We start from the raw sequence: 14,383 nt of genomic DNA, 5'->3' as shown, positions 1-14,383 counted from the left end.
AATTGCAACATTTAAAAAGCACCTGACTGGATATATGAACAGGAAGGGTTTAGAGGGAAATGGGCCATATGCTGGCAAATGGGATTAGATTGATTTATGACATCTGGCCGGCTTGCCGAGTTGGACCGAAGGGTATGTTTCCACACTGTGTAACTCTGTGACTCTATAAATACCTCCTCCAATACAGTGCACCGTCCTACCTGTGTACTGGGGGTTGGAGGAAGAACCTATTCATTGGGAAGACGGGGAGAACATGGTAAGGATTGCAAAGAATTGTGACTTTTAAACACTGTCATGTATTTGTTTTAATTTCTCAGGCGATTGCTCACTATGAACAAGCTGCGGATTACTATAAAGGAGAAGAGTCGAACAGGTATTTATCAGTGTTTAATGAACACATACATCGTATTTCTATTAACGTTACTGGCACTACTAATTTGGTTATTCTCGTTTCAGTTCTGCTAATAAGTGTCTGCTGAAAGTAGCAGCCTATGCAGCCCAGCTGGAACAGTATCAGAAGGCAATCGAAATCTACGAGCAGGTCAGTTACAAAATGCGAATTGTTTTATTTATTTTTCTTTTTTTCTTTCTTTCTTATATCTTTTTTCTTTTGTTTTCTTTTTGTTTCTTTTTTCCCCATGTTGTGTGTGCATGTGTGAGACACAGTGAAAGACACAAGGTGCACAAATCTTTATTCAATTTTCACCACTCGAAGGAAAAGGAACATCCAAGTGTCCAGTGACAAGCTTCGCATCAAAGGCCAATGCTGTGCGATCAAACAGTGAAGGGGAGGGCAGGAATTAAATCTAAAGAGAAGTGGATGGAGGAATAATGCACTCCATATCCAGTGGCGCCCACCTCTCTTGAACGGCTCAAGGGTGTTGGTGGACACCGCGTGCTCCTTCTCTAGAGACACCCGGACTCTAACATAAAGGGACTTGTTTTATTCTACATTTGCCACACCTCTTGCTTCATTTATCTAATGCTAATCAGAACAAGGGTTAGCACTGGGGCCGAATAAGTGGGGCCACTGTGGTTGTGGCTCTGGGGCCCATCCCTGATCCCAATATATTCCGTAACACATCCCTCCACGTTGTTTGAAAGGTGGAAGGTAGCCGCCTTTGACCTTTCAAACCTTTCACAACCCTGAATCATTTCTGTTCTGTTAAATCAAAGTGCTTTTACAGGGGGTGGGTCAGCTCTACCTCTTTGAACATTTTCAGAGTCTCATCTTAGTCTTGGGGTTTTGTTTTGTTCAGCAAAGCAATTGGCAAAATCACTTCCAGTTGCTGGGCTATCTCCCAACAACTTTAATTCCAGGGTCAAAATCATCTGGCCTGGTCCTCAAGTTTAAAAATATCAAGCAAATTACTTAAACAAGCAATTCTTGCATTTAACCTGATATAGTTTTATACTGATAAGAGTTATTTGATTGAAGGAGACAACAATAAAAGATAAGTCATACGGAAAAATTTCCTCATCACAATCCAAGATAGAGATTGGGGAAAATGTCTGGCCGTAACAGCTGCTCCTTATTTATTTTGAGGTATTTTAGGTGTTGGAGGTGATTTCCTCAAATTCCAGGAGCAAGCAATTACTGTTTTATAAGCTGTTGCATTGTTTCAGAACTTTGGAGGGGAAAAAAGTCAAAACAACAGCACTTTTTAAAGGGAGAGAAACAGACAAGGGCAGTACGTGGTTAGGTCAGTGTAGGAGAGAGAGAGAAAGAAACCCACACTGCTAACTGACGCAGCAGTGAACCTGCGCAGTTGTTGCCTTTGCTGTTTGAATTAATGTATCGCTGGACATTGTTAATTATCTCAGATGAACTCCAAACAGTGAAATTCACAACTGATCTTGGAGGAACCTGTTAGGGAGAGGTCACAGCACAGAAACAGATAACTGAATAGTACTGAGTGTGGCCTTGCTGTAAGTCTGCAATAGTGAGTAGAGTGGGTTCTTTCTTGATGATATGTTTTATTGAGATATGTCTCTTGATCAAACGTAAAAGTAGAAGCCATAATAATTAGGTTAGCCTGGAGCAGTGTTTTGTAGAGGAATAAGACAGTGCCATTTTCTGGGTCTGCATTTTGGAAGAAACAAAAATGGCCCTTAGTAGAGTGATATGCTCTTGCTGGATGTAGGAGTTTAGGGAGAGTTTACATGTTACTGAGGATTATATCTGCAATAAATGCCGTTGGTTGCAAATCCTATCAGTTTGAATGGATTGGTTGGAAAGACAGTTAGAGGCATTAAAAATTTACAAGAGCAAGGGGGATGTGATGGATGGCAATTATAGGAAGGGGGAAAAGTCACAGATACAGTCGCATAGATGGATTAACTCCAGGAAAAGTAAGAGAGGTATCTAGGTAGTGCAGGAATCTTTTGTGGCTATCCCCATTTCAAACAAGTATGCTGTTTTCAAAAATGTAAGGATGATGGATTCTCAGAGGAATGTAATACGAACAGCCAGATTTCTGGTATCGATACTGGCTCTAATGCAATGAAGGGTCTGTCAGGTTCAAAGAGATTGATTTTGTGTTCGGGGACTCTCTAGTCTGAGGCACAGACATACGTTTCTGTGGCCAGTAGCGAAAAATCAGAATAGGGTGTTGCTCCCCTGGTGCCAGGATCAAGGATGTTTCAGAGAGGATGCAGAATGTTCTCCAGGGGGAGAGGAGCCAATGCATACATTGGAACCAACGACATCGGAAGGGAAAAGGATGAGATTCTGAAGTGAGAATAGAGTTAGGCAGGAATCTAAAAAAGAGGTCCTCGAATATTTGGATTACTCCCAGTGCTAAGAGCTATTGAGGCTAGGAATAGGGCGATAGAGCAGATGAATGCATGGCTGAGGAGCTGGTGTATGGGAGTAGGATTCACATTTTTGGATCATTGGAATCTCTTCTGGGATAGAAGTTATGTGCACAAGAAGGACGGATTGCACCTAAATTGGAAGGGGACTAATATACGAGCAGGAAGATTTGCTAGAGCTGCTTGGGAGGAGTAGAGGGTGGGGCCCAGGGAGATAGTGAGAAATGAGATCAATCTGAGACTGGTACAGTTGAGAAAACAAATGAGTCAAACAGTCAGGGCAGCAGGGACAAAGTAGAGAACAAGGAAGACTGATTAAATTAAACTGCATTTATTTCACTGCAAGAGGCCTAACAGGGAAGGAAGATAAACTCAGGGCATGGTTCGGAACATGGGACTGGTATATCATAGCAATTACAGAAACTGGTATATCATAGCAATTACAGAAACTGGGATATCATAGCAATTACAGCTCAAGGCTGGACAGGACTAGCAGCTTAATGTTCCAGGGTACAAATGATGCAGGAAGGACAAAGGGAGGCAAGAGAGGAGGGGGAGTGGCGTTTTTGATAAGGGATAGCATTACAGCTGTGCTGAGGGAGGATATTCCTGGAAATACATCTAGGGAAGTTATTTGGGTGGAACTGAGAAACAAGAAAGGGATGATTGTCTTATTGAGGTTTTTTACAGACCTTCTAATAGTCAGCGGCTAAATTTGAAGAACAAATTTGTAAGGAGATCTCCGTTATCTGTCAGAATAATAGGGTGGTTATGGTATGAGATTTTAACTTTCCAAACATGGACTGGGACTGCTATAGTGTTAAGGGTTTAGATAGAAAGGAAGTTAAATGTGTACAAGAAAATTTTCTGATTCAGTATGTGGATGTACCTAGTAGAGAAGTTGCAAAACTTGACCTGCTCTTGGGAAATAAGGCAGGGCAGGTGACTGAGGTGTCTGTTGGGGACTTTGGGGCCAGCGACCATAATTCTATTTGTTTTCAAATAGTGATAGAAAAAGATAGACCAAATCTAAAAGATTAAGTTCTAAATTGGAGGAAGGCTAATTTTGACGATGTTAGGCAAGAACTATCAAAAGCTGATTTGGGGGCAGATGTTTGCAGGTAAAGGGACAGCTGGAAAATGGGAAGCCTTCAGAAATGAGATAACGAGAGTCCAGAGAAAGTATATTCCTGTTAGGATGAAAGGAAAGTGTGGTAGGTGTTATGGAATGCTGGATGACTGGAGAAATTGAGGGTTCAGTTAAGGAAAAGAAGGAAGCATATGTCAGGTATAGACAGGATAGATCGAGTGAATCCTTAGAGTATAACAGCAGGAGGAGTATACTTTAAAAGGGAAATCAGGAGGGCAAAAATGAGATAGCTTTGGGAAATAAAGTTAAGAAGAATCCAACGGGTTTTTACAAATACATTAAGGACAAAAGGGTAAATAGGGAGAGATTGGGCCCCTCAAAGATCAGCAAGGCGGCCTTTGTGTGGAGCTGCAGAAGATGGGGGAGATACTAAACAAGTATTTTGCATCAGTGTTTATTGTGGTAAAGGACATGGAAGATGTAGAATTTAGGGAGATAGATGGTGACATCTTGAAAAATGCTCATATTACAGAGGAGGAAGCACTGGATGTCTTGAAACGCATAAAAGTGGATAAATCCCCAGGACCTGATCAGGAGTGCCGTAGAATTCTGTGGGAAGCTAGAGAAGTGATTGCTGGGCCTCTTGCTGAGATAGTTGTGTCATCGATAGTCACAGTGAGGTGCTGGAAGACTGGAGGTTGGCAAACGTGGTGCCACTGTTTAAGAAGGGTGGTAAGGACAAGCCAGGGAACTGTAGATCGGTTAGTCTGATATCGTTGGTTGGCAAGTTGTTGGAGGGAATACTGAGGGATAGGATGTACATGTATTTGGAAAGACAAGGACTGATTAGAGAGAGTCAACTTGGCTTTGTGCATGGGAAATCATGTCTCACAAACTTGATCGAGTTTTTTGAAGAAGTAACAAAGGCGATTGATGAGGGCAGAGCAACCTATATGGACTTTAGTAAGGCGTTCCCTGTGGGAGACTGGTGAGCAAGGTTAGATCTCATGGAATACAGGGAGAACTTGCAATTTGCATACAGAACTGGCTTGAAGGTAGAAGACAGAGGGTGGTGGTGGAGGGTTGTTTTCAGGCTGGAGGACTGTGACCAGTGGAGTGCCACAAGGATCAGTGCTCTACTTTTCATCATTTTATATAAATGATTTGGATGTGAGCATAAGAGGTATAGTTAGTAAGTTTGCAGACGACACCAAATTTGTAGGTATGGTGGGAAGCGAAGAAGGTTACCTCAGATTGCAACGGGATCTTGATCAGATGGGCCAATATGGGCTGAGGAGTGGTAGATGGAGTTTAATTTAGATAAATGCCAAGTGCTAAAATTTGGGAAAGCAAATCTTGGCAGGACTTATACACTTAATGGTAAGGTCTTAGGGAGTGTTGCTGAACGAAGAGACCCTGGAGTGCAGGTTCATAGCTCCTTGAAAGTGGAGTCGCAGGTAGATAGGATAGTGAGGGAGGCGTTTGGTATGCTTTCCTTTATTGGTCAGAGTATTGAGTACAGGTGTTGGGAGGTCATGTTGTGGCTGTACAGGATATTGGTTAGGCCACTTTTGGAATATTGCATGCAATTCTGGTCTCCTTGTAGGATATTGTGAAACTTGAAAGGGTTCAGAAAAGACTGACAAGGATGATGCCAAGGTTGGAGGATTTGAGCTATTGGGAGAGATTGAATAGGAAGGGGCTATTTTCCCTGGAGTGTCGGAGGCTGAGGGGTAACCTTATAGAGGTTTATAAAGTCATGAGGGGCATGGACAGGATAAATAGACAAAGTCTTTTTCCTGGGGTCGGGGAGTCTAGAAGTAGAGGGCACATGTTTAGGGTGAGAAGGGAAAGATATAAAAGAGACCTAAGGGGCAACGCTTGCACGCAGAGGGTAGTATTTGTATGGAATGAGCTGCCAGAGGAAGTGGTGGAGACTACTACAATTGCAACATTTAAAAGGCATTTGGATGGGTATATGAATAGGAAGGGTTTGGAGGGATATGGGTCAGGTGCTGGCAGGTGGGACTAGATTGGGTTGGGATATCTGGTCAGCATGGACGGGTTGGACTGAAGGGTCTGTTCTTGTGACTCTATGCTTCAAGTGCTTTAATATTGTACAACAGTGCAGAACACTTTTTAATTTACTGACCGTAGCACGGGAACAATAGTTTTCACATGCAACTCCCTGGCAATGCTTGAAGCAATCAGAGTTGACTAGCTGAGCAGTGTTTTTCATGTAGTGTACATTGTTGTCCCCTTTTGAGATATGTTATTCTTGCACGTGTCCTGATGGGCCCAGGACAAGAACGTCAAGAGCATATCTCTCTCTCTTTTCTCAGCAAGAATCTGTTAAATGTTATGCCTAGTAAAGTGTATTAGAGTGCTTTTTATCCTTCAGGTTGGGACCAACACCATGGATAATCCACTCCTGAAATATAGTGCAAAGGAATATTTCTTCAAAGCAGCGTTGTGTCATTTTATTGTTGACGAGCTCAATGCTAAGGTGGGTGCGACTTTCTTCTTAGTCATTGTTACTTGGGCACAGTGGGAAATGGCTTAGAAATAAACTGGTGCTGGTGTATTCAAAACTTATTTCTGCAGCTTGTAAGTGAAAATAGTTTGAACAGCACAAACCCAATTTCTCTGGGGCCATAGAATGCAATCTGCCTGAACAGCAACAAAATGGCTTGTTGGGCTTTATGGCGGTGTCTCCCTAGTGTAAGAAATTGTGTAATTCTGAAATTAAAAGTATTTTTGTGTCCTTTTTTTTTGTTTTAGCTTGCTGCTTTTCTCTCTGTGTGTGTCTCTCTCTCTCCGAGGTGTCTCTTCAATCTGATTTGTTGACGATCCACCCTGTTTCTTCCCCTTCTCACCAACTCCACAGATTCCCTGTAGAGGGCACTGACTTCAGATGCTGGACATGTGGAAGTTTCCACTGATGAGTCTGTCCCAGCAACTGCAAGGGAAGTGAATGGAAAAGCCCATTCCCTCTACGCTTATTCCAGAATTTGAGCCAGTATAGCATTTGTTCCTATGTCTTTGTAAGGGCACGTAATTTATAGAAATGTAATCATGTTGGAGGCTGATGGAGATGGAGATATCTTATATTTCAAGTGCTTTTTAGAGTGTGCGAATTATTCAAGACACTGCCAATCTTAGTTAGTTGACCCACCTTCCATAATCCAACCAATCAGCACCATCTTCTTGTGCTGTATAAGTTGTTCCTTTTCTAGATCTGATTTCTTGCTTCCCAGTCCTGACACGTGCAAGATGGAAAGCTTCAACATTGTGTCATTTAAAAAAAAATCATCAACCAAGCAATTATAAGTATCATCACAACAAACAAACTTGTGTAGAAATAAGTGAATCTTTATGCCTACATTTTATCTTAGCAAGTATGTAATGAAATTAAATGTTTGTTTCATCACAGCTTGCTCTGGAGAAGTATGAAGAAATGTTTCCAGCATTTTCCGATTCACGAGAATGCAAACTTTTAAAGGTATTGCTTGAGAATAATTGCACTGATGGTTTGTCAAAGAAAGAGTTTGCAGAATAACCTTCAATCTTTATACACATTACAGCATGCATCTTACCATTCCCATACTTCAATCTCCATACATCTCACATTACCTCTGTGCACAACCTTTCATACGCATCACCTGATCTTTACCCAAAGCCCGTGTGAACTACTAGCTTTGGCAGTCTGAAAGTCTTGTTTATCATTACATTCTCTGCATATCTGTGATCCACACATGCTGACTAAATGATGAAAGCTCAACTAACTTAACCACTTCTTAACAGCTGATCTTTCAAGCCCCTTAGATACCAGAACTGCCCCAGATATCCCCCCTAATCCTTTGACGTAACTTTCTCTCCAACTCTTCATTGTCATTTCATTCATCAGGGCTGGTGTGACAGCATGTGGATACCAGGCGGACTCTGGACCTACATTTACAATAATATTGACTGTTCTTTTTCTTTGTGAGTAGAAATTGCTTGAAGCTCATGAGGAACAAAATGGTGAAGCTTACACTGAAGCAGTAAGTACTGATACGTTGTGAAAAGTACACACATCAATTCACCTATTTGAGATTCTTAATAGAAAAATAATATTAGTTCCATACATAGGTGTCAATCCATGGTGGTGGGAGTTCAGATTTATTCGTTGTTTCACTTGTTGAAAGAGCTTTGGAATTGCTGGTCTAATGCAAAATATACAATGGTGCCTATAATTTATTTCCGTTGAGATACCATTTGGCTGCTATATTGGTTCAACTTTTCCATTGAGAAACATGGACTCCTCTTAACAGGACATGGTTGATGATACCATCCTTGTGGCACTGTTACTGGACTAGTAATCCAGAAGCCTGGACTAATGCTAAACCCACCATGCCAACTGGGGGAATTTAAATTCAGTTACTTTATCAACAGAGGCTAGCATTTCCTATCATAATGGAACCCACCAGATTGTCGTAAAAACATTTGAATTGTTATGATCTTTAGGTATCCCTGCCTGGTCTGGCCTGCATTTGACTTCAAGCCCACAATACGTTGAGTCTCAACTGCCCTCTGAAATAGCCCTGCAAACTAATCAGTTGCATTAAGCCTTCGTGTATGCTTGGAAGTCCCTCAATGTTGCTCAGCTGCAGCAAGACTCTGCAGCTACCACACTGTAGGTACTGTATCTGAATGCACACAGCATTTGTAGCAAAGTAAACAAATTGGTAGCACATGATCTGATAGCCATGTGACCGCATAATCATTAGAATTGGGTTTCTGAATCTTGAGGGATATATAACATTCAAGCAAAAATAACAAGTTAGGTAAAGGTGGAGAGGTTGCACTGTTAATAAAGGACATCACTGTTGCAGTAACTATCCCTGAAGGTAGCAGGGCAGATAGATAAGGTTGGTAAGAAGGCATACGGGATATTTGCCATTATTAGCTGAGGCATAGAATACAAGAGCAAGGAACAGTATAAAATGATGATTTGGCCACATATGGAGTATTGCATGAAATTTTGGTCACCACCTTTTATAGGAAGGGTGTGATTTACTTTAGAGAGGAGATTTACCAGGTTGCTGCCAGGGCTGGAAGTGTTGAGCTATCTGAAAAGTTTGGATAGGCTCAGGTTGTTTTACTTGGAGCAGTGAAGGTTGATGTAGGAGTTGATGGAGGCCTCAAGGACAATGGGCCATTAGCTGGAAAATGGGATGAGTGTAGGCAGACCTCAGTTGACCAGCATGGACATGATGGATCGAATGGCCTCCCTTTGTACTGTAATGCCTGAGTCAATGAGTTAGCGATGACCTTGGTTCATGAGATCGGTGGAGATCAGGAATAGTAGGGGAGCAAAGTCACTAGTAGGGATGGGATAGAGGCCACTTACCAATAGCCACAGTGTGGGACAAAAGGAGGAGATATTGTATGCTTATGATAAAGAGAAGGCAATAAGAGTGGGTGATTTTAATCTATAAATAAACTGGAAAAATCAGGTTGGCAATGGGAGCCTGAATGAGTTCGTCGAATGCTTTTGAGAGTTTCTTCAGCAGCACATTTTTGAACCAAGCACAGAGCAGGTTATAATTGACTTATACTGTGTAATAGAAACATAGAATATAGAGTGCATGAATAGGCCATTCAGCCCACACCTCCTTTCAATATGTTCATGACTGATTGATTATACAGCATCCCATTCCCGCTTTCTCTCTGCATTCCTTGATCCCTTTAGCTGCATGGGCCACGTTCAGCTTCCTCTTGAATATATCATGAACTGGATCCAACAGCTTCCTGTGGGCAATGTGACAGATTAATTAGTGTTCTCAGAGTAAAGGCAGCTCTAGGTAGCAGTGACCATAATATAATTGAGTTTTACATCCAGTTTGAAAGGGACAGTTTGTCCGAGATTAGGATATTCACCTTTAAATAAGAGCAATTACATGAGGTTGAAGCTGAGCTGGCTAAAATGAACTCTGAACCAGGCTGGGGATGGATCAATGGAGAAGCATTGGCAAATTATTTATGGGGATATTTCAGAATACTTAGGATTATGTATATTTCCACTGTTAAAGAGAAAGGTCTAAGGGGAGCACTCACTGTCTGTGGCTAACAAAGCAAGTTAAGGAAAGCATCAAACTTGAGGAAAAAAGCATTTAATTGCAAAAAGCAGAGTAGTAGGGCAGAGAATTGGACAGACTTTAAAGAACATATCTGAGACTGACTAAAAGTTGAGTATGAGAGGAAGTAATCAGAAATGTAAAAACAAACAGGAAATGTTTCTATGGGAATTTAAAAAAGAAAGAGAAGGTAAAGTGAGTGTTGATCCTCTCAAGAGTGAGAATAGGGAGTTAATTGTAAATAATGAGGAAATGGCAGATGGAATAAACCAATGTTTTGCTTCTGTCTTTACTATAGATATTACAATAACCATTCTGGTATAAGCAGTAAATCATGAAGTGGATTGGGAGGACAGGAACGTGGTGAAATTACATTTGTCTAGGCAAGTGATACTCAGCAAACTGATGGAAGCTGATAAGTGGGTCCGGATGATCTTCACCTTGGAGAAGGAGATGCATTGGTATTTTCCAAAATCTGTAAAGGTTTAATCAGGTTTTCGAGTCGCATGAAAGAAGGGAGATTTTCAACAGAACTATAGGCCAGTTAGTTTGATGTCTGTGGGACAGAATTGATCATTAAGGAGATACTTAGAAAAACTTCAGTTAATTGAGAAGAGTCAACATGTTTTTGTGAAGGAGAAATCCTATTTAACCAATTTGTTGGAGTTGTTTGAAGCCAGACTGTACACTGGATAAAGGGGAACCTGTAGATTTGCAGTGTTGGGATTTCTAGAAGGCATTTGACAGGGCACCACACGCAAAGTTATTATACAAAGCAGCAGCCTCTGGGGTTTGAGGGAGAGGGGTTGGAGGGAGGTAGTATATTAACGTAGATAGAAGATTGGCTAGCTGTCAGAAAACAGCATTTGTAAATAATTGGGTCTTTTTCTGTTTGTCAGGAGGCAATGGGTAGAGTCCCTTAAGGGTCTGTACTGGGTTCTCAGCTTGTTACAAATCATATCAATGTCCTAAGAGGAGCATGTTTCTTGCCTGGGTGTCATTGGAAAGGGAACGTGTGATGTCCATCAAGGCTCTTGATGCCTTTAGAGATCAGTGACACTGTGGGGGATCCAGTGCTTTACTTCCCCCTCCAACTTCATTTTGATTTACCCCATCTTGCTTTCTCTATCCCCCTCACTTTTGATGGTTTGCATTGTCCATAATGGGCGGCATGGTGGCACAGTGGTTAGCACTGCTGCTTCACAGCGCCTGAGACCCGGGTTCAATTCCCGACTCAGGCAACAGACTGTGTGGAGTTTGCACGTTCTCCCCGTGTCTGCGTGGGTTTCCTCCGGGTGCTCCGGTTTCCTCCCACAGTCCAAAGATGTGCGGGTCAGGTGAATTGGCCATGCTAAATTGCCCGTAGTGTTAGGTAAGGGGTAAATGTAGGGGTATGGGTGGGTTGCGCTTCGGCGGGTCGGTGTGGACTTGTTGGGCCGAAGGGCCTGTTTCCACACTGTAAATCTAATCTAATCTAATCTAATAATGGGCTTTTCATGTGATCACTTTCGATAGTTAATAGTTATTTTTTAAAAAGTCAGTGATTTGCTGATGGAATATCCATTCAATTGTGTGTGATAGCACTTCTAGATGAAGGAAACGAGGGGTCTTATAGCACTGTGGTAGTGTACCTCTGGGGCAGGAGGCCCAGGTTCAAGTCCACTTGTTCTAGAGGTGCATCATAACACGTCTGAGCAGGTTGATTAGAAAATATCTAGATGAGGAGAGTGACAGCATGGCAGCGTAATTTGCTAATGACAAAGATAGATACAAAAGTGTTGTGAAGAGAACATGAGGATGATTCTGACAGATCTAGATAGTTTGAGCTTGTGAACAAAAATCTGACAGATGGACTATAATGTGGGAAGATTTGTAATTGTTTACTTTGACAGGAAGAATAAAAAAGCAGTATCATTTAAGGGAATTATTTTAATCATTGCAGCTTGTAGAGTAGTGAGGTGTAGAGTGCTCTAGGTATTCAAGTGTATTAATCTCTAAAGGTTAGAATGCAGTACAGCAAGTAATAGAAAAGGCTAATGGGATGCTGTCCTTTTTATTTTATGAGGAATTTAACAAAAAAGTTTTAGAATGTCCGATTTCAGTTCAAGCTTTGAGATCACATCTCGAGTAGTATGTGTAGTTTTGGTCTCCTTTGTTTAAGGAAGAAGTCAATGTATTGATGACAGTTCTGAGGAGGTTTACCAGATTGATACCTATCATCTTATGAGGATATGTAGGACAGACTGGGTCATTTCCATCCCAGTATAAAAGAATGAGAGTGACTTAATTGAAGTATGTAAGATCCTGAAAAAGGTGGATGAGGATTGGATGTTTCCTCATGTGCATGTATCCAGGACTAGGAGGCACTGTTTAAAGATTAGGGATCACGCTTTTAGAACAGAGACGAGCAGAATTTTTTTTCCCTCGGAAAGTTGTGAAACTTTGGAAATCCCTGCTTGAAAGGGCAGTGGAGGTGTGGTTGAATATTTTACAGCAGACATTCGATTCTGAGGAAAGGTCACCGGACCTAAAATGTTGACTTTGATTTCTCATCATAGACGCCAGACCTGATGAGCTTTTCCAGCAACTTATGTTTTGTTTCTGATTTACAGCATCCACAGTTCTTTGGGTTTTTATTGGATTTTGTTCGGCCATGTCATCGGTTACCAAGAGTAGATGGGAATGTGGAATTCAAAACACAGATCAGTCTTTATCACCTTGAATGGTGGAGTAGACTTACTGGGCTGAATGATCTGCCCTTGCTCCTAACTCGTACATATTGTTCTGCCTGATCAGGAAACCTGCCTGTTCTCCCTGCTTGCCATAAGGTTTACAGATTGAGAACAAACCTGTTTGGCCTTATATGACATAACTTCCATGGCCATCAAGTCCTGACATGAGACTTGAACCTGAAGCTTCTGATCAGAGGTAAAGATGTTACCCACTGTGCCACAAGAGCCTCTGCTAGCATGTCTTTGTAGAAAAGTCAAATATAGGAGTTAAATCTGATGGTACCCAGCCGATACAGATCTGGGCATTAGAAACACCCTGACCAAGTTAATGCTGCAAAGTTGTCTTGGGCCTTGTACCAAAATTGGGAGAGCCACCCCATAAACCAGTCAAGAGACAACCAAGGTATATCCACACTCAATGAATCGTGTTGTGCAGCCATGCCCATACCCCATCCCTTCATCACCAGCCTTCAGTGTGCCTTGTCCCAGTGGATTTGAAGGCATGGTGATCGCCACTAGGTGTGATAGCCTGGTGCTTAGACTATTCACCATGGGAACCCAGGTTTAGATCATGCCATGACAGATGGTAGAATTTGAGTTTGGAAATCTCCAGTTAAGAATCTAATGATGACCATGAAACTGTTGTCGATTGTCAGAAAAACCCAACTGGTTCACCAATGTCCTTTTTTTAAGGGAGGAAATTGCCATCCTTACCTGGCCCTAAAGAAGGGTTACACCCAAAATGTTGATTTCTCCACTACCTGATGCTGCCTGGCTTGCTGTTTTCTTCCAGCTTCCTGCTTGTCTATCCTTACCTGGTCTGGCCTATATGTGACTCTAGACCCACAGCAATGACTCTTAACTACCCTCTGGGCAATTAGGAATGGGCAATAAATGCTGCAATACCCCCACACCCCATGAATGAGTAAACAAAAATATTGGGAGCACTTAATATTGGCTCTGGACTGCAAAACATTTACTGCATCAGGACAACTGATGACCACCAACTACCTTCCCTTAGCTGGGTAGAAATGCTGATCTAAAGGACATTAATAGCTCAGTTGGTAGTTACCTAGAACACTTCCAGATGTTTTTATTTAATGTGTGTATTAAATATTCCTATCTATTTGAATTGGCTTTATTTGTCTGTCTGTCTGTAGGTGAAGGAATTTGATTCTATATCACGACTGGACCAGTGGTTGACAACAATGTTACTGCGCATCAAAAAGTCCATTCACGGAGAAGGGGACCTCAAGTGAATTAGCTTTGCATACACTTGAGGCATTTTGCCAATTGTGACATGCTATTGTGTGTGTGCTAGGTTGTGACAAATATGGATATATCTGTTTCAATGTTAATAATTCAGTTTTGTTTCCTTTGTTTTAATATACCTGATTAATGTTTCATTTTAAATATATTGTTTTCTCCATTCTGCTGATTAATGCCCAATTTGGGAACTGATCCCAGCTAAAAGCATTGCAGCACTATAAAGGGCATGGTTAAGACACATCAACATTTTTGCTTGAGAACCACTCTAAGTGCTAGTAAAATTTCCTCTTTAGTGCTTGTGAAAAATCTATTGGGTGGTGACTAAATGTTGTAGGAAAGGATTATGAAGAAACTTAGGC

General features: G+C 41.5%; 1 protein-coding gene across 1 annotated transcript in view; it reads left to right on the top strand.

Annotated features, from left to right (window-relative positions):
• The window catches only part of LOC132819517 (beta-soluble NSF attachment protein), a 44,651-nt gene extending 30,472 nt beyond the window's left edge, over positions 1 to 14,179 (top strand). The window contains exons 6-11 of the mRNA XM_060831070.1: positions 318 to 373; positions 457 to 541; positions 6,306 to 6,410; positions 7,338 to 7,406; positions 7,897 to 7,947; positions 13,916 to 14,179. Coding sequence (XP_060687053.1) covers positions 318 to 373; positions 457 to 541; positions 6,306 to 6,410; positions 7,338 to 7,406; positions 7,897 to 7,947; positions 13,916 to 14,014 — 465 coding nt within the window. The 3' untranslated portion in view covers positions 14,015 to 14,179. The remainder of the gene's footprint in view (positions 1 to 317; positions 374 to 456; positions 542 to 6,305; positions 6,411 to 7,337; positions 7,407 to 7,896; positions 7,948 to 13,915) is intronic.
• Positions 14,180 to 14,383: the final 204 nt, after the last annotated feature.

This window comes from Hemiscyllium ocellatum, chromosome 10, assembly GCF_020745735.1.
Source record: "Hemiscyllium ocellatum isolate sHemOce1 chromosome 10, sHemOce1.pat.X.cur, whole genome shotgun sequence".
Lineage (NCBI taxonomy): Eukaryota > Metazoa > Chordata > Chondrichthyes > Orectolobiformes > Hemiscylliidae > Hemiscyllium > Hemiscyllium ocellatum.
The sequence above is the reverse complement of the archived record's forward strand: the minus strand, read 5'-3'. Positions and strand labels throughout refer to the sequence as shown.